This window comes from Phascolarctos cinereus, unplaced genomic scaffold (genome assembly GCF_003287225.1).
Source record: "Phascolarctos cinereus isolate Bilbo 61053 unplaced genomic scaffold, phaCin_HiC Scaffold_5;HRSCAF=322, whole genome shotgun sequence".
Classification (NCBI taxonomy): Eukaryota; Metazoa; Chordata; class Mammalia; order Diprotodontia; family Phascolarctidae; genus Phascolarctos; species Phascolarctos cinereus.
The window spans coordinates 24506963-24527970 of record NW_027555958.1 but is presented as its reverse complement, the minus strand read 5'-3'; the positions used below and the strand labels follow the sequence as shown (position 1 = coordinate 24527970).

Sequence of the window (21008 nt, the reverse complement as noted above, 5' to 3'; positions counted from 1 at the left end):
GTTTCTTTATGTGCAAAAAGAGATGGATAGACCATACTGTCTCTGAGGTCCCAGATCTGGGATCCTATGCAGTTTCATCATATAGTTTCGACCATAAGAAAAAAGCATACAATAATCATAGAGCCAACATCTTTGGCTCACTGCTCCGAAAAGACTACAGGCAAGGGAGGACGATACCTTGGGAAGGGTAGTGACCTATAATCAAAATTCCAGGGGTAGCATTATAGTAATAAAAACGTCTTGTGTTTATGTAACTCATTTCTCAAAAGAGTCCAATCCTGTAAGTGCAAATCATAGCACAAACATCCCACAGAAGTGAACAGAAAAAAGGTATTATTAGTTCACTTTTTACATTATAGGTGAGGGGAAAAAAAACCAAAAAAATAAATGATACCAAGCTTACAATTCAACGATTCATCCACAATCTGTTTTTGACAAGGAACCTAAGAATTCCCCACTGTTCCTTAGCACTCTGCTGTTTCTTTACTTGATGAAGAGGCGGCTCTCATGTTATTAAAGCAGCCCTTTTCTGGTCTTACTAAACAGCAAGGTCAAAAACTGAAGCTCAGACTCCTGAGTGGATTTCAGAGTCAAGTGTCACGGACTCGACATCATAAATTCACCTGAAAAGGGTCAGGGGAATGGAGTGAAGGCAGAGCTGATTTTGAATGGAGCCCCAAGGGATAGGGGCTTAATTAATTTTTTTTTTTGTTTTATTTTAACTCACATCACTAAGTCTTTCCCTGGAGCTGGTGCGGTGGAATCCCTTCGATTCGCCGCTGGCACTCTCGCTGTCGCTGTCTCGGCAGCTGTTCTGTCCCGGCTTGAGCTGAGGAGAGAAGAGAAAAGCCACAAGGTGAGAAGATGAGGAATTCAGACTCAATAACCATGGGTTCTTGCCATCTTGGTTTGTGTTTTCCCCTCTGAGAGTAGGGACTAGTGATTTCTGTTTTAGTTTTTAATTTCGATGTACTCTTAGTGCCTAGAATATGCCTGGCGTAGGTCACCTCCCATCCCCATGCCTCTGCCCTGATGAGAATGCATTCCATCCTCATCTCCACATCTTAGAGCCATAGGAGTTTATCAAGCAGGGGAGGGACATGACTGGACTTAAGTTTCAGGAAAATCATTTTGGTGGCTGAAAGAAGGATTGGAATGAGGAGAGACTTGAGGCAGGCAGACTCACCAGCTCCCATAATCCAGATGGGAAGGGATGTGTGGCTGGCACTAGAAAGATGACAGTGTCAGAGAGAAAGGAGAGTATTCAAGAGATGTACTCTTAGTGCTTAGAATATGCCTGGCGTAGGCCACCTCCCATCCCCGTGCCTCTGCCCTGATGAGAAAGCATTCCATCCTCATCTCCACATCTTTTGTCCCGCCCAGCTGTGATGACACACCAACTTCATGAAATCTTTTGTGGTCTCCTCCTACGTCTACAACCTGCTCATATATGAGAAACAAAACTTGCTTTGGATTTATTTGGTTCATACTCATGTGCATAATGTCCCCTCTCTCTGAGAGCAGGGACTCTTAAAATTTTTATCTCTGTCTCCCCAGTGCCTAGACCAGTGGCCAGTACAGAGGGGGGGGCTTCATAAAAGCATATACATTAATTACTTGACAGCAAAGGCAAGGCAAACATCATCAGTGTCATTCCAAAGAACCTGTTAATGAGACTGAACAGGCATCACTGAACCTGTTATTTTTTTTTTTCTGGATGCCCTTAAGAAGGAAATTTTGATGCAGTTTTATCCACACCATGAAGACCAATTCCTAGGTTGAAGAGCCATTTTTCTTCTGTGCCAATATATGTCACTACTTATAACTTTCCCTCCACAGCCTACCTCTCCATAGCAGGCAGCAACAAGTAAAAGCAGGTAGATAGCACAGTGGAGAGAGCTTGGACCTCGAGTAAGAAAACCTGATTCAAATTCTAACACAGACATGTATCAGATGGGTTGGCCCTGGGCAAGTTACTTAACTTCCCTCTGACTCAGTTCCCTCATTTGTGAAATGAGAGTAATACTAGCAACTACCTTAGAGAGTTGTCCTAAGGATCCAATGTGAGACAGTATGTGTGAAGAGCTTCGGAACCTTTAAAGCTGCTTTATAAGGTAGACGTTACTATTCTCGTCATCAATATTAAGACTATTGTATACATTACAAAGTAATTTCATCTAAAGAAACTTGCTTCACCCCAACAACGAGAGAAGCAGACAGATATTACTATAGCCACATTAAATATAAGCATATGGAGATACAAAGTCTGTTTGTGAAGGTCACAGATACAAGACAAGAACCCAGGTTCTCCATTGCTTTTTCTATTTCTCGACATTCATTTTCATTCATTTGATTTCTTTATATCAACTGTAGTATGAAATTAATGAAAATACAATCTTCTCTATTCAGTGTCTAATAACTGGGTTTTAAATTCATCCTCCCTAGAAGGAAAGATTCTGGGACATCTGGATGGGACATTGTAAAGGTCAAGCTGGGGAGGGAGGGAAGAGTTCAGCTAAGTTTTCTAGATTCTGCAGAGAAATCTACATTTGGTTCAGAATTAGGTACATCAACACGACTTGACGCTCCCTGTACACCCCAACCCCACATGCAACGAGTACAAGTAAAATCTGGAGATTTAGTGCAGGTCTTTTGATGTTTTTAAGTGATGATGGAGGCAGGATCAAATAACACCCCAAGTATGTCAAGCACCGTCTAGTAAGTAACTTCACTTCCACAGCCCTGAAGGGAGTTCCTCTATTACCTGACCAAGGGCCAAGAGGAGGTATACTCAACAAAGCCCATAGCTGTCAAGGAGGCAACTCCATACTTCATCATGTGCCATCTCTACAAAGCAAAAGGAATTCACTGAAAACCCTTCAGAAAGCCTTCTATAATCCCTTCTCCCCCACCTCTCTCATCGCTCCAAAGCCAAGCTCAAGTTTAAAGGAAATTTAGGATTTTAAGCTGTCAAGAAGCTCAATGTTTCCAACTAATGCTCTGACTACCCTAAGCACCAGAGCTAAGCCACAAGATTTTACATAAAGGAACTTTTCATTCCTCATCCACTGCCTTCATTATCAACCTAGCATCAGTGATCAGAAGTAATTCAAATCAATCCAATGAAACATGCATTTATTAACTGCCCACTATGGAGATACAAAAACAAGAACAAAAATAATCGTTGTGCTCTGAGAGCTTATAATCTAGATGGGGAGGGGGAGGAAAACACCCCCCACAAAGTAAATCTAACGCAAAAAATCCAAGAAACAGGAAATAGAATCATATGTATGAAAAGATTTATAGCAGCTCTTTTTGTAGTGACAGAGAATTGGAAATTAAGGATGTGGCCAACACTGAGGGGATGGTTGAAAAATGATTGTGTAGGAAGGAAATGAAATATTATTTTTGCTTTAAGAAGTGACAAAAGGGATAGATTTGGAGAAACCTATTAAGACTTCTATGAACTGATGCAGAGTAAAGTGAGGAGAAGAGAACAATTTGAACAATAACAACGTTGTAATAATCGACAACTCTGAGAGTCATAAGAAGACAACCACAATTCCAAAGGATCCATGTTGGAGCACTCCTACCCACCATCTGATAGAGAAGAGATGAACTCAAGATACAAAACCATACCTGCATTTTCAGATGCAATCAATTGGAGAATTTAAGATACTTGATTATGCATATTTGATAGAAGGGTCATGATCCCCACCCCCCCACCCCCATCTCATGAAGGGGAGAGAGATGTGACAAGGAAGAAGTAGGCCAGAGATTAATTAGGGGGGATAAAAAAGAAAAGAAAGAAGGGTCATTAAAGCACTTTTATAAATACACAGAAGAGAACAGAATTAAGGCCAGAAGGAAACATAGACAAGAAGACAAGTTTTGCAAGTCTCTTGATGAATTTATCACATACTTGAAAAGCAGGTTCTTACATAACAGAGATTTGACATTTCATGTAAAAAAATGAAAAGTAAAGTATCTACAAAAGAATTCGTTGGCAGGGAGATGGGGAAGTTATTTAAGCTGAGCCTCAAAAGAGGTTTGGAATCCAAGAAGTGGAGGTAGAAATGAGAACACACCAGGTATACAGCCAAGGTGAATTCAAGCCGGTAGTTCCTATAGCTACTTATCTTCTCCCCATCCCTCACTCCCGTGACCCCTGCTTACGATGTTCACCCTCTCTTTCTCCTTCCTTCTCTCAGTTCATCTTCCCTTGCTCTGTTTCTATCTCTCTCTGTCTTGTACACACACACACACACACACACACACACACACACAACTACTTTCGATGGGTTTCCTCTACTTTGTGGAGTCTGGAATCCAATTATTATCAACAGGCCCTCAATGGGCAACATCCATACAAACTCCAACAAAGCTGACGCTTCAAACACATGAGTGAATCATTCTTTTTTCATTTTAGTTTATTTTAAATTTTGTTAACTTTATTTGGTTTTGTTTCCTTTTGTAATAGAAATTTAAGTGTTTGTGACAGTGACTGGAGATTAGCCCATTACCACCAGAAATGAGCCAAAGTTGCATCACCAAGCTTGCTGCTCAGTGTTGACTGGTCCATTTAACACATCACTGTAGTTGCTAAAATCTCATACCTCCCAAACACCTAGAAACGCAAGGTCACCTCAACAGACCAGTTGTTCATCATTCTTCACCAACAAATAGATGACAAATTTCTGTATTACGGCAACAGACCTGAAAATGGTACTGAGAATTCAAAGAATAAACTTTACCGGAATTGTAAAATTATCAGTGGCAAAATGGGACCTACAAGACCATCTAAACATAGCATTTACGCACCTAAACTTAAGAATGACATTTTAGAGAGATGTCACAATATGGAAAACTGACAAACTTCAAACCATGCAGGATGCAAAGCTCAGAAGATAGAGGCCTCATCCCAGAAATCAAAACCAGGTGGGAAGAGGAAGCAGCAGACAGCATGTCTGTCATCCAGCCAGCTATACAGGTCGGCTGGCCTGAAGATGGTTTCTTTGAGTCTACAGAAGATAAGACTCCATCCCACCATGTTCATTTCATTACAAAAATCAATTATTTTATCAAGCAGTACAAGAGTTAGCTGGTCAATAAACAGAAAGGGGGAAAATATTAAAATAGCCACCTGTCCCAAGAAAACGTCTACCTCAATTCCTTACAACATAGAGACAAAAAGAACAAAATAATACAATGATAACAGAAAATAATAGTAAGTAAAACCAAATAAATACTCTTAGGACAAGGGCATATTCCTTCACCAAGAAACAGAAGGGGGGAGAAAAAAGGTAATAAAGTACATACCATTGAATCTGTCTCATGTAACTGAAATGGGCTTACCTTAGGATTTCTAAGACAATGAAGATTCAAGAAGGGCATTTCAATTCCACCCCAATGAGTGATATCTCTAAGAACTCACCCCAAAACAACAATGGAGCACCACCAAGTGAATGTTTATGAAAAAACCAGGGTTTGTGGCAGCTATTCAGGACCAGCCCATTGCCACAAAAACATATCAAAGACTCCACATTAGTGATGAATACATGTTATTCAAAGACATCAAAAACCATCCCACCTAAGACTGCAGGCTATAAAAACTTAACACTTACCCAAGAGCCAGCAAGAAATGATGTGGTGGCTAGAATTGTAAATTAGAAGATCCATATTTTTTCACGGATTGAGAGAAAACAAATCACCATGGTAGAAATGAGGCCTCAAACACCCTTGAGAATTCACCAAAATATTATACTGGAACCAGACAATTATCACAGACCAAAATATTACTCACAACTGCCCAGAAAAAAAAAACCGGTCCAGGACTCTACCCATTATATCACATTGACTTTCACAAAAAGCAAACAAAGGCTAGAAAAAAAACCAGGATTTTTCACTGTGGTTAGAAATCTTACAGGAGAGATTAGCCCCTTGCAGGTACCAGAGGAAGTCTGTCTCTGTTCTGCATTAGGTTTCAGGGTCAATACATCCCCGGGTCATTGGGATGCTGATCTAATCACACTGTTAACAGTCTTTAATGGGCAGCCAGGAAAATTGGGATCATTGTTTTCACTGCTGTTGATGAACACCTAACAAACTCCAGCCAACAGAGCCTGGGGAGAAAGGAGAGGGAAAAGAAGAGGGAGGGGGGAGGGGGGAAGAGAGGGAAAAGAAGGGGGAGGGAGAGAGGAGAGGGAAAAGAAGAGGTAGGAAAGAGGAGAAAAGAGGACAGGGCCCCAGCAGGTGTCATTTTTCTCCTAAACAATTTTTAAAAAGAAAAAGGATCTAGCCAAGAAAGCTGAGCCTGGACCTCAAAAAGAACAACATGAACAATGCAAGGCAATCCACAAGTGAGCCCAAGAGTTCTCTCTTTCATTTCCAAGCAATATTTTTTTTTCTTTTACATTCCAATCTGTTGAGAATTGGGGGGGGGAGATTCTGTTTCTAACTAGACTATACCACACTTAGGTGGTAGGGGTGGTAAGGAGGAAGAGAAGATCTCCAGCCTAGTTTTTGAGTTTTATCTAAGTTCTGTACAATTAATCACTAGGCACTGTACTTGGGGAATAGGGTTACAAGTACAAAGAATAAAACTCTCCTCAAAATGAACTTACATTTTAATGGAGGACATAGCAACTACATGCAAAAACATAAAATATATGTTATGATGGTTAGGGGTCCATGAAAAGATCCTTTCCCCTAATGCCTGGTATATCAATCAATCAATCAATATTCATTAAGCACCTACTATGTGCCAGGCACTGGGCTAATAAGCAATGGGGATACAAAGAGAGACAAAAAAACTGTGTCTGCCCTCAAGGAGTTTACAATCGAATGGGGGAGATAGCATGCAAACAAATACATACAAAACAAGCTATACTAAAGATAAAATGAAATTAATTAATAAAGGGAAGTCAATGGAATTAAAAAAGGTTGGAGAAGGTTTCCTGTAGAAGGTGGGATTTTAGCTGGGACTAAAAGGAAGCCAGAAATGATGTGGTGGCTAGAATTATAAATTAGAAGATCCATATTTTTTCACGGATTGACAGAAAACAAATCACCATGGTTGGTCCAGAGCAGAGGAGAGAGAGCATTCCAGGCAGGGGGGGACAGCCAGAGAGGGTGCCAAGAGCTGTCTTGAGTGTCCCTGGATGAAAGAGTACATTTTGGGGAGTGAGGTACAAGAAGATCAGAAAGGTAGCAGGGGTGTAGGTTATGAAGGGCTCTGAATCTCAAACAGAGGTTCTGTATTTACTCCTAGAGGTCATAGGAAGCCATAGGAGTTTATTGAGCAGGGGAAAGACATGACTGGACTTAAGTCTCAGGAAAATCACTCTGGTGGCTGAAAAAAGGATTGGAATGAGGAGAGACCTGAGGCAGGCAGAGTCACCAGCTCCCATAATCCAGATGGGAAGGGATGTGTGGCTGGCACTAGAAAGATGACAGTGTCAGAGAGAAAGGAGAGTATTCCAGAGATGGTGCAGAGGGGAAATGGACAAGAGATGGTGCAGAGGGGAAATGGACAAGAGGTGGTGGTGCAGAGGTGAAATGTACAAGAGAGTCTGCAGAGGGGAGATGGACAAGAGATGGGGAAGAGATGAAATCCACAAAGAGGCTACAGAGATGAAAGGGACAAGGATCAGGAAGAGATGCAGAACTTCCCTGTTTTTTTTTTTATTAATGCCTAACTTCTAAATAAAACCTGTATAAGTACCTCCCTTACTGTCATTATAATTTAAGGGGTCACAATTATGGTTTAAACAGTCTCCAAAACAGAAGATCCAATGAACACAAGTCCTTACATAATAAAAAGGGAAAACTGACCCCTCCTCAACATTATTTCCACTGGTATCCAAGACACACAACTCAACATATTCATGGCATCCTTGAGTAGAAAGGGACAGTAAAAATGAAAAGACAGATAAAGTCACACACATCAATTTTTTTTCTATTTTTAAATTTTTTTAAAGTTCATTAGCACATTGTAAAGACACTTTCCTTGGGAGCAAAGAAGTTTGGTCAAAGACTCCAAGCTGCTCATCAGCAAAGTCAGAAATGAAATAAGTAAGACATGTTCTTTTCTGATACCACTGAGCTCAGTGTGAGAAACATGCAGGGATAAAACTGCTTCAGGGGACACAGAGAGTGATGGAGATACTGAGCCGGGTTCTCCAGGGGCTGATCAAGCTGGCAGCACTAGTTAGTGATTTCTATCCATGAAAATACTACGAAAATTAGATATTTTTTCCATGAAAATAATATCCAAATGTCTGCCAAAGTAGATAGCAAGTCATTTTTTTAAAAAAATGAACCAGAAAATCATCAAATATATACATTTCCATACATAAAGAAGGTCAGAAAAAAAGAAGTTTATGTATGAAACAATGGCTATATCACACACAACTTATTTTGTTTAGTATATATTAAACTTATCATGATAGCACCAACATTACCCTGCTTGTCAGTGCTTCCTTCTAAATTTCCTTCTCTTCTCTGGGTATTTTTAAATGTTTCACTGAAACTTTTCCTCTTTTGTTTTTTAAACATCCTTACCCTCTCCAAACAAAACCCCTCCCTTGCTGCAACAATTGAGTATAATCAAGCAAAACACATTAGTAATTGTCTTCATCGTGTGCTTTATTCTGCATTTACATTCCATCTCCTCTGCATTCAGAGATAAGAAGGATGATTTATAAAGTCTTCTGGCCTCCTGAAGGTGAGTCTTTTTTTTTTAACCACTTTTTAATTAATTAGCAGTATTCCAGATAGAATGCTAGGTACTGAGAACAAAAACCAGGAAGTCCCTTTCCTGCAGGAACTAAAATTCTGCTAAGGAGATATAAAGGTTCTTACAAAAATATAGTTAATGAATGAATTAATAAACAAACGAATGAACACATAAAATTCACATAAATAGAAAAAGGCATTTATAAATGAGGAAATTGGGAAAGGAATTTTGCCTTGAAGGCAGCTCAGGATCCTCACAGGTAGAGATGAAGAATCACTTACAAGGTATAAGATATGAATGGACATGGATGGTGAAAAATCACATACAGAGTTCAGGAAGTATTCCATTTTGTCTCAATCATCAAGCAGGGGTGGCGGTGGGTGATGTTTAATTCAATGGAAAAAACTGAAGCAACATTATAATTGGTATCAAATATCAAAAGTTTCTATTTTATGTTAGAGTAGCACCAACTTTTTGGTCTCAGCATCCTTCTATAATCTTAAAAAAATATTGAAGATACTCTTCCCCAGAAGCTTTGGTTTATGTGGGTTATATCTACTGATCTTTACCACATTAGAAATTAATACATTTTAGGGTCGTTATGAATATAAGTTTGGTCCTTGTGGATACCCTGAAAGTACCTTAGGGACTTCCAGGGGGTCTCTGCACTATACTTTGAAAACCACTATGGAGAGGCAGTGAGGACCACTGATATTTCCTAAGTAGGGGAGTAATGTGGTCAAACCTATACTTTAGGAATATCAGTTTGGTACCTGGATGAAGAATGTATTGGAGAAGGGGGAGATTAGATACAGAAAAACCAAAGAGGCTATCAAAATAGTCCCAGTGAAATATAACATCCAGCTAAACTACAGAGCTACCATGTGAATGGAGAAAAAGGATTGGATGTGAGATATGTTACGCACGGTTGTAATTGACTGGATATAGATGGTGAGGGAAAGAGGAGAGTTAAAATCTCATTTCTAGACTGTGAAATTTTGTGGCTGGCGAAATGGCAGAGCCCTCAACAGAAATATGTACTGAACTTATTTTAATCTGTATTAGGAATGTCTGTGTCCCAATAATGACTAGACTGGCATAACGAATAAGAAGCCAGTCAAATCTGGAGTCCTTCCTCTGAGGTACACTTGTCCCATTTTACAAATAAATACATTATGTTACAGAGAAATGAAATGAATACAGTGCAGTCACACAGAGAGTCAGGCAGCAGAGTCAGTATTTTAATTTATGTCCTCTGACTCCAAATCTAGGGTTGCACCCACCTCCTCCCTCAATTCTTTATCAGGCTAAATTCTGAACAAGACATTTGTTCCTAAAATAAGTCCTGAGTTGTCAAGCTAAACTCTGATATATAAAATAACAGATTTCCCTTCTTTAAAAACAAACAAAACACCTGTGATTTAATGAAGTTATAACTTTTAAAGATACTTTTGTTTTCTTTGTTTGGAAAGGAGTTGATGCTTTCCGACACAATTCACCAAAGAACCCCTTGGGTTGAAGTTCTAGAAAAGGAGGAGAGGAAATTTACGTGTAACCCCTTTTTACCAGAAACCCACTGAACGCGCCAACTCAAGTATATCTATAGTGTGTACATTTAATTATTAACTGTATCCGGAAAATTATTCCTAGAACATTGGGAATACAGTGGTGAGAGGAAAACTTTGGTAGGTAAGGGAGGGGGAGTAAAAAAAAGACAGTGATTTTCATTGTTTTCTATTACCTTTGACTATGACTCCTCAAAGGTTTATATATTTATTTACTGTCTTTAGCTCTTTGCATGCAAATACACATATAGATATGGAGACCTAGCTATCCCAGGCTGGAAATGATTACTATGAATCAACAGGAAAATGAATTGGGTAAAATTTTCCATGGAGCTAATGCCAATTTTTAATATACTTGGATATAACACAGTCAATACACCTTCCAAAATAGCTCTTCCAAAACATTACAAGACTTGAAAAATGTCAAGTCACCATCAAAATGGGGTGTTTTTATATATACTGTCAGGCACAGAGCACTGTAGATAGTAGCCTCTAAATGGATGCTTATCAAAATGGATGTTCCTATCTTCTGTTTTTAGTATATGTCAAGGCAATCCGTAAGGATTTGAGTTCTGAAAGGGAGAAGTAACTTACGATGACAGAAACCAGAGATTTTTTGGTCCCTTCTCAGCAGGAGACTCAGTCAATTCACCCACTCAATTCATATCAATCACATCTTTCTTGCTATTTAGCTAATAAGAGTTAACATGGTTACAATTTCATTGCAATTTCTATCAAAGCACTCAACAAATAACTTCTTAAGATATATCGAGTTTAAAAGAAAAGGGATTCAAGCATGGAAGAGTGAAAAGAGCCCCAGGTGTGCAGAGGACCTGGATTTGAATTCCAAACACACTATTTACTTGGTGCAAGACTGCGGTCAAGTCATTTCACCTCGGGGAGTCCAGGATTTCCTCATCTACAAAAAGAGATGTTTGAACTAAATGATTCTAAAATCTAACTCTGGATTTCTTGAGGCTCTCTTACATTCATCAATCAATAAACATTTCTTAAAGTGTCTACTACGGGCCAGGCACTGTCCTCAGTGATGAAAAACAAGAATGGAACCATCCTTGCCCTCAGGGAGCTTACATTTTTTGGGAGAGGGGACCCATAAGTACCAAGGTAGCTACAACAGAGAATGACACAGGGGTGCCCTTCCTTATTCTAGGATCAGATGGACCAACTCTCACATCTCTAGTAGAAAGGAAGAGGATGGACTATTTGGCTCAAAATGAAAACAACGCATCAGATGTACCTCATTCCAAGCTGTCCGGGCAGAACTGAATCCCCCAGGATCCAATCTCAAACTGGACCGATTCCCATTTTGGACCACATTAGTAGAAGTTTGTGACAGCTCGGCTTGATGCAGGCCCAATCAGGAGGGAACGTGCCAAAGAAGAGTGAGTGAAGAGTTCGAACAAGGGAGGAAGAGGCAAGCAGTGGTGACTTGTGAGAGACCTCTATTACTAATTTATTCAAAGCAACGGGATCACAGTTTCATAGATTTAGTAAGGAAGAAAAGACATAAGGACTTATTGCTGTTGTCCAGTCACTTCAGTCCTGTTCTACTCTTGAGGTTTTCTTGGCAAAGGTATTGGAGTGATATGCCATTCCATTCTCTAGCTCATTTAACAGATGAGGAAACTGAGGCAAATGAGGTGAAGTGACTTTCCCAGAGTCACACAGGTACTAAGTGTCTGAGACTACATTTGAACTCGGGTCTTCCTGACTCCATGCCCCCACTGTGTCATCTAGCTGCCAAGCATTTATTAAGTACCTACTATGGCCAGGCATTGTACAAAGGGCTACACAGATACCATCTCATTTCATCCTCACAACAACTGGGAAAATATTTGATGAAAAATACTGTAGCAGTCTATCATAGTGAATCTATTTTGGTTCTATGTGCATATGCATGCATGGCAAATTCTAGATTTTCCCCCATTCACAATGAAGAGCGGACAGACGGCTAGCCTCAAAATCAAAACCACCCAGGTTCCAGACCTGTCTCTGGCACATACTGACTGCGCGACCCTGGAGAAATCACTTCATCTTTTAGTGGTACAGGCAACTCTCTAAGCCCATTAGCTTTTGAACATGGAACGGATCTGCATTGATAGGAGGCATTTCTTCACCCAGAGAGATCCCTCTCTCCACAAAATCACAGGTCTCGTCCCAGGGCCCAACTGAATAGGGGGTACAGAAAGGTTCACTGAAAACCAAGGAGGACAGGGATGGAAAGGTTCTTGGCATCCCTGCCCCAGGCACTCAGAAGAGGGAAGGACATAGGACCAGAATGGACCAGACCAAAGATGTGACTAGTCGTGAGCACTGTGAGCCAGAAGCATTACCACTGTAGTGCTGCCAAGCCAGATTGGGGCCCATCCTTTGTGAATTAGACACCGTGGTGGAAGCATCTGCACAGCATAGCCCCTGGCCAGTGGCTAATGCTCGCTGTACACTTGTTTAATCAGAAAACATTTATAAATTGGCATCCTTAGACTAGCCCTGTGGATTTTGTTTTCCCTCCTATGCTTTTGTTCCAGCTAAGCCACAGTCAACAAAAGACGAAATGGTGAAATGTACAGGAAGGGGAGTTGTTCTTTTTAAAATTACATTAAAGAATTAAGGATTAGACTGTGAATTTTCAGGGGGGAAGCAGAGAGGGGAATATTACCTAGTTTTTACATATATCAAACGCTCATCCTCTTCTGATGCTGTTCTGAGTCTTCCATTTGGGTGTGAAGAGAGGGAAGAAAGAAAAATAAATCCAAAGTATTTATCCTTCCATACAAACACAGCATGAAAGGAATCCAGCCCTGCTGATTCTGAAAGAGACAGACTTGGAGCATGTGGGTGGGGAACTGTCAGCCACCTGTTAACAGAGAGCGAGCTCAATGACGCAATCAGCTTTGAAGAGAGCATCTTTCAGAGGGTTGAGAGCATGGTGGCAGGAAGGGGTCTAGAGAAGAAACGAAGTGGCTCCTAGGAGATAGAGGGGATGAAAGAAACCTGTTGATTATTTCCAATCAACCAATCAAAGAAACATACATAGAAAGCACTTTCAATGTGCCAGGCATTGTGCTAAGCATGGAGGAGACAATGAAAAAGCAAAAATATGGTCTGACGGAGGAGACCACATACTTTTAAGTGTTACTGTTGCTGTTGTTCAGTTGTTTCAGTAGTCTTCGACTCGCTGTGACCTCATTTGGGATTTTCTTGGCAAAGATAATGGAATGGTTTGCCATTTCCTTCTCCCATTTAAAAAACGCACAAAATATGTGGAAGGTGTCCTTAGAACAGAAGACACTAGAAGAGCATCAGAAAGGCTTCTGATACCTGGATCACAATAGGGTCTCCTGTAGAAGAGCAGACTGATATAGCTCAGAGAGCCCTAAATGTTGAGTATGGGAATCTGGGCACTAGTCCAGGCCCTGTCACTGACACAGCTAACTGACCTTCGGCAAGAAAATGGCCCTCTCAGAGATGCTGCAGATGTCATCTGTACAATGAGGGCATTGGGTGACATCTTCTCTATGGCCCTTCCCAGTATGGAAAGACATGATCTCAGATAATTCTGGGTAATGGATTCTGGAATGATCACTGGACTAAGAGTCAGAGGAACTGATTTGTCATCTAAGCTCTCCTACTTAACGTCCTGAATGACTTATGTCAAGTGGTCCCCACCTGTAAAGAAGTGGCATCCAGAGAAGCTGGAGGAAGGTTTCTGGTGGGTTGGATCCATGACATGTGGGAGGGCAGAGACAAGCACTGAAAATGCTTGGACGGGCTACCTAACGATGGAGATTGTCCACCCCACCACAACCCTGACTGCCATCAATGAGGCAGGAGGAAAATTCATTCATTTTATCCATGCCCTTCCTAGTATTTGCACACAAGAACTATCAACCATGACAGCTGTTTACCCAACAAAGTAAAGGAAATAAAAGCTAAAGAGAAAATCTCAGTAGTTTGAAAAGTTGCTCAAAATAATAAGAAAAAAAAATCTCATTAAAGGACTGCTAAATAACAGCGAGTAGGTAAGTCAATCCAATGAAGACCACACAATTTCTGAGTCAGAAAGGATCTCAGAGGACATTTATTCTGACCCACTCAAAACAAAAACCCCTTCTCCATTGTACCTGAGAAGGCATCGAGCTTTTGCTTAAAAGCCTCCAGGCACAGGAACTCATTCTAAAACTGGAAAGCCATTTTTGGACACAGCTCATTATCAGGGAGCTTCTTATTAAGGTGAGGTGAAATCTCTTCTTGTAACTTCTCACAGATGTGGGTGGCACATGCCTTTAGGCAGGCTCTCCCTCATTCTCAAACTGGACTCCCTCCTGACCACAGGATCTTGGAACCCTTGATTTAGAAAAAAAAAAGTCTTTTTCAAATTTGCCAATGTGAAACGTATGAAGTGGAAGCTCAGGGCTACTTTAATTTGCATTTCTCTAATTATTTATTAGGGATTTGAAGCAATTTTTCATATGGCTACTGATAGCTCAGATTTTTCCCTTTGAAAATCGACTATTCATATCCTCTGATCTTTATATTCATTTTCTATGCATTCCCTTTGTTGGTACATAGACGTATACACATTAGCTCCCCGATTAGAACGCAAGCTCCTTGAGGGCAGGCGCTGTTTCATAGCTTTCTATAGATCCCTATAACTCAACACAGTTCCTGAACTAATTTAAGGACTTTAAAATGCTCATTGAAGGCCTGTTTCTCATCATCTCCCGAATTCTAAACTTGTTGAGCAGTTGTTCTTAACCAAAGCATCTCAATTTTAATTAATCAATCATTCACTAAGCATTTCTTAAGTGAATACTCTGTGTCAGGTACCAGGTTAGGAATCAGGGAACAGGAAGGTCAAAAAATAAATGAACAAATAATCATGAAAGTGACTACCCTCAAGGCGGTTATATTTTATTTAAATGGACACTATCTGTAAGTATAGTCTGGTTAGGGGTCGCACCTGTGGTTTCAACAGCATAAAGAATTCTCCATGGAGAAACTCCTAGCGACACAGGTAGGCACCTTCTCTTCAAAACAGAAGACTCCTTCTCTTGTGGTCTTGGAGAGTTGGCTAAGAGAAACTGATAATTACATACAAAATAAGGAAGAGGTCCCCTCCCCTCTAGGGGATGACCCAAGGAACTGGGATAATCAGACAAGACTTCATAGTTTCACGTCCTCTACAAGTTAGAGAAACATTCTCCTAAAGAAACGCTTTCCAAATTGATGCCATCCAATCAAAAATCGTTCTTGGAAGCTAGCTGTTAAACTAGTTCTGAATATCTACCCCCGCCCCCAGCTACATTATCATCTTGTCTGAGTCTTCATTTTGTCCAGTAAAGTCTTGAAGATTTATTTCAAGCGAAATGACAAAACCAAGACTTATTACGTTCATGACATTTCATGAACAGGGTGAGATGGCCGCCTGAAAAGCATGAGGACTCCATGTTGACTCACAGTGGTCATTTCCTGTATAAGTAGTCACAGAAAGGTGCTGTCAACATAACACTTTCTAATTTCAAATAATAAGGTTATACTAAACACACACTATGGACGTATAGTAGCATCTCAAGAAATTACTGAAATACAATGCAAATTTGTGGTTAGTGTCAGATAGCTTTTTAAAGTTAACTTCAGAGATTGTTTTCATCCAGACTACCATGTCTACAAAATCAAATATAAGAAGGCTCCTCATCTCTAAGAAGGGAAGTTCAACTATAAAATTTCTCAGGTCCTCTATAATTCCGTCATTCTATAATTATAATATATGTGTGGTGGTTTTTTTCAGACTAGTTTTAGCGGTATCAAGTTTTGCTTCAAGTAGGATTCAAACACATTTTGTCTAATGATGAACAAAATAAAAAGACTACAAATTCAAAGCCAAAATGCTACCAAAAATAAATCTGCTGGGCAGGGGAGGTGAGAAAGGCAATAGAAAGTTTCCCTTCATCCATTTGTCCAGAGCTCTAATCTGACCTTTAGAACACGAAATGACTAGAGATGTAACAGCATGGTGGTTCTCCAATTTAGCATATTTTATACGAAGAATCTACAACGGCGAAAAGGTCAAGATATAGAACACTATGGAATTAAAGTCAAGAAAGGGAGTTGGTGGGGCAGGAAATAGAGACTTTCTTTTTTTAAAGAAAGTTCTCAAAGTTAACTCTTTCAATACCTGATCTGAGATTTAAAGGTGGGCCTAGACAGAGATGTCTGAGGAAATTTGATGAAATATGCCATGATATATTTCCCAGTTGAAAAGAATAAAACAACAGATAATTGTAATTTATCAAGTATAAGTAGTCACAAAAAGGTCTTTTCAACATAACACTTTCTAATTTCAAATAATAAGGTTATACTAAACACACACTATGGACATATAGTATAAGAATAAAGGTATATAATAGGTATAAATTAGACGCTCTAAGGCATGCAAAAATGAACCAGGTATGATCCAAAGAGCTTACAGTCTAGTAGAGGAGAGAAGCTGTTCATATAAATACTTGTGACAGAAGGTTGAATGCGATAAGGGGAATAAGGAAAGTATATATTTTGTACCATGGAGAAAGAGCTTCTAGCTGGAGTGAAAAGAGAAAGCTTCATAGAACAGATAACATTAAAGCTGGGCCTTGAAGGATGGGAAGGATATTGACTAGACATATGAGGATTAATGGTGAGAAAACAAGTCAGGAAAGAGAAAAGAAGAGAGGGGAGAGAAAAAAAAAACAGGGAAAGACAGAATCCGATACTGATCCAGAAACATTCTCCAGCCCAGTCCTCCTCATGACAAATGTTAGAAACTTGCAAGATGGCAAGCCAAAATTTGAGCTTCGGTCTGTTGCTATGGAAAAAGTTTTCTCTGTAAAATGCTAAATGATGTTTCAGGAATGAAGTACGCCATCTTGTCCTCATCACCCAGCCAGTTCCAAACGAATGAGAAATGCTCAAGAATCCATGAGCAATGAAACCATTCCAAATATATCACGAATTCTTCTTTATAGATAAACAAAAACAGATATCACCCCCTTGCTCTCTCTCTGAATATGTCTGTGCATAGAAAGTCATTTATGACATGTCATCATAAACCCCCAGTGAATACTGGAAGTCTCAGTGCATAAACAGTAACGTGATGTTTAAGAGGGGGGCAAAGCACTTCCTTTACCCCTCTAGACCTTAATTTTCTCATATGTAAAATGAGCAAATGGGCGTAGCTGACCTCTGAGGTCCCTTTAATCTTTATAGCTACGATCCTACAAATATATGACAGTTGCTTTAAAAAAACGAATCTCTGCAATGACTTTCAATTGACCAATTCCACATAGGAACTGAGATTACAAGGTTGCCTGGTGGTCTGTGGAAGTTATAATGAATATGACAAAAAGAGGCCAGGATCAATCAAATTACCCAGCACGTAACCCAAAGCAGCAGCAATTAAACTGGTACAGAGGACTATGACAGCACTCGATTTCCTTTCCAGAAATGCACTTACTCCAGACATCACAACTTAATAACATCCCACAATTTATCAAAAGAATCATAACTCCATTCCCGAGGACTTGGCCAAGAGGCTATTATGATGCTATTTCTTCATAATTTAATAATGTGAAGGCAAGGGAGTGGAAGTGTAAAGGCCGATGATATATGACTCACTTCTCTATGAACTAACCTGGTGCTATGCCGAGACAGAATTATGTCAACAAAAGGCCCCACGGCATGCCCAAGGATTCCATTTGTCAACACAAAAGAGAGAAACAAAAAAAGAAAGAAAGAAAGAAAAAATTCCAAATGAAAAAACAGGAAAGGCTAGAAAGGAGGGAAAGAAGGAATTTTTTATAGGAACAAAATCTATAACTGTCAACCATGTGAGACAGTCAATGTCTGCACGAGCCTTTGGACAAAGGCTAAGGAATTCCGGTGATAATGTGTATTGCCTTTTTCCCTCTATTTGACTATAAGTTTCTCAAGGGCAGAGACTCTCTCTCTCAATCTCTCTCTCTCTCTCTCTCTCTCTCTCTCTCTCTCTCTCTCTCTCTCTCTCAGATTCAGAAGGAATTTGATTTAAAGAATACTTCAGACATTGACTAGCTGTATGAGCGGAATTAAAAAGGATTTATTACTCAATGCCACGGATACATATAGAAAAGTGTGACAATCTTTGCTCTTAAAGAGCCAATACTTTAATTAGAAAAGACAACACATAAAAGACAATTCAATCCATGGCAGATGGAGAGGTCAAGTGATTCTGAGGTTCTGGCAAGGAAAGGAATATGGCAGGTGGGGAGCCCAAGGGGCCCTGTGATACAAAGACAAGGGAGATCACTTCAGTGAAGAAGATAACGGGTCCACGGTTCAGAGTGGAGTGGGCTCTAGCAAACCTTAACTGGAGTACACAAAAAGTGTCTATGTGTTGGGACAGGGAGTCAAGATCCAAGTGACGGCGGCCATCTGGCACCTCATGACTATTGTAGTAATAAATTAAACTGGGTAATGGAATAATGGGGATGGAGTCATGTAAGTTGCTTGGCTTCTTTCTGCCTCAGTTTCCTCATCTCTAAAATGAGGATACTGAAGGCATCAAAACTTCACAAGGTGGTTGTGAATATACAATGAGATAATGTGTGTACCACAAACTGTGAACTTCAAATACTAAAAAAAATCTGTTATTATGCTGTTTTTGGAGGTGTAGATTCAAGGAATCCTCAGTAACATCCTTCCTAAGGATACTATTAGGATACTATTCCTAAGAATGCTATTCCTAAGCATACAGAGTGAAAACAGTGAATGTCCTTCATACTCTACTTGGACATCAACCATTTAACTTATGTGATGCATCGTCCTAAAATGATGATGACACCGGAGGCATGCCAGTGGAGGAAAAAGTTTGGCAGGTCCAACAAAGATAGTAACACCAAGTAGGAGAGCAGGGATAGATTCTAAGCCTGTCTTCCAAGTATTCCACAGACTTGTTACGAGGACCCAAAAGGTTAATGGAACTAAAGAATATAAGCTTCTGTCATGCACTGATTGTTGTATTTTTGTCCTTATACTCCTCACATAAATCACATTACCTGATTAACTGATACTCAATTAATTCAACTAAATTAATTAATATTCAATGAATAAATGACTTTTAATTTATTATTACAGTAGGCACTTAATAAACGTTTCTAAGTCCTCCTGCCCAAGGAATGTTTCTGCCTCTCTCTCCCTTCTGTGATCACTTAATATTATCTGCAAGTTTCTGCAAAGTTCAAAGGCAGTGGTTCTCTATATGGAGGGAAGGGGAGGACAACTCTACTTCCTATGGCTTTCAATTAGAAAGCAATCTCACACAGTATCATTTTAATAAGCCTGACCTTTAATTACGGGAAAGCATGGTACAGTAGATAGAATGCCAGACCTGAGGTCAAGAAGACTCATCTTTCTGCGTTCAAATCTAGCCTCAGACACTTCCTAGCTGTGTGACCCTGGGCAAGTCACTCAACCCTGTTTGCCTCAGTTTTCTTATCTGTCAAATGAGTTGGAGAAGGAAATGGAAAACTACTCTTTGCAAGAAAACCCCAAATGGGGTCACAAAGCATCGGATATGACTGAAAACAACTGAATAGCAACATGGCCTAGCGTACAGGGTATTTGACTTGGAGCCAGGAAGACTTAGATTCAAATCTTACCTCAGACACTTAATAGCTATGCGACTAGGTCAAATCACTTCACCTGTCTGTACCTCAGTTTCCTCATATGTAAAACGAGGGGGTTGGAATGCACAGCCTCTTGAGATTCTAGCTCTAGATCCAACGATGGCTATTTTAATTTTTAGCACAAGTTTCATGGGATCGGAGCAAGAAGGAACCTTGGAGACCATTAAGTCAAGTCCCCTCATTTTACAAACACCACAGACTGACTTGCCCAAGACCACACTGGTAATAAGTGTCAGGGACGGAATTTAAAAAGAAACACTCCAACTCTGTATCTAATAACACTCGTTCAATACTCATTCTGTAAGGTATCCCTAAATACCACTCCTTCACTGTAACTCTCCTCACCCTCAACCCACGTCTCAATCCTGGCTTTCGGAGAGGGAACAGTCTCACTCTAACTAAAAAACACGGGGGTGCCTACTTTAACTGTAAGAGACTATGCAAACACACAGCACATTTCAATCCAGAATATTTTGGCCTCAGGCCACCACTGCCTGAGGGGGGAACGTCTTTGGATATTTCAAGTTGTCAAGACACCTGTCACTGTTTTGATCCCAGGTCTTCCAAGTTCAGTTTAAAAAAAAATCATCTGTGCTTCATGAAGGCTGTCAAATAATCCAACTGATGGGCTACAGCCCTAAGTCCCCAATGTCTTTCTCAAGGGGGCATCACTCACCCAGTGGTGCAACAGAAGACTGTGGAATTCTGAGACACAGTGACTGGTAGGAAAGAAGGGAAGGCAGTTCTGAATGTATGCACCCAGATGGTCAGTTTTGGGACAAAAGTTGTAAACGCTATTCCATTAGGATTAAATGGTCTGATCTGTAAAATGAAGGGGTTGGATTCCATGAGTGTCAAGGTCCCTTCCAGCTCTATTCTTTGATACTGAGTCCAAAAAACACGTCAGGATAGCCTGGGGAAAATATGGCCTTTAATTTTAATTTTAGCAATGTGGTATGGTGGAAAGAGCAATGGCTTTGGATA

At 40.1% G+C, this 21008-nt stretch overlaps 1 protein-coding gene across 1 annotated transcript in view; it reads right to left on the bottom strand.

Annotated features, from left to right (window-relative positions):
* AUTS2 (activator of transcription and developmental regulator AUTS2) overlaps positions 1 to 21008 on the bottom strand; it is a 1261165-nt gene that overhangs the window by 693033 nt on the left and 547124 nt on the right. Inside the window, 1 exon segment of the mRNA XM_021006938.2 lies at positions 728 to 829. Within this exon segment, the coding sequence (XP_020862597.1) occupies positions 728 to 829 (102 nt within the window).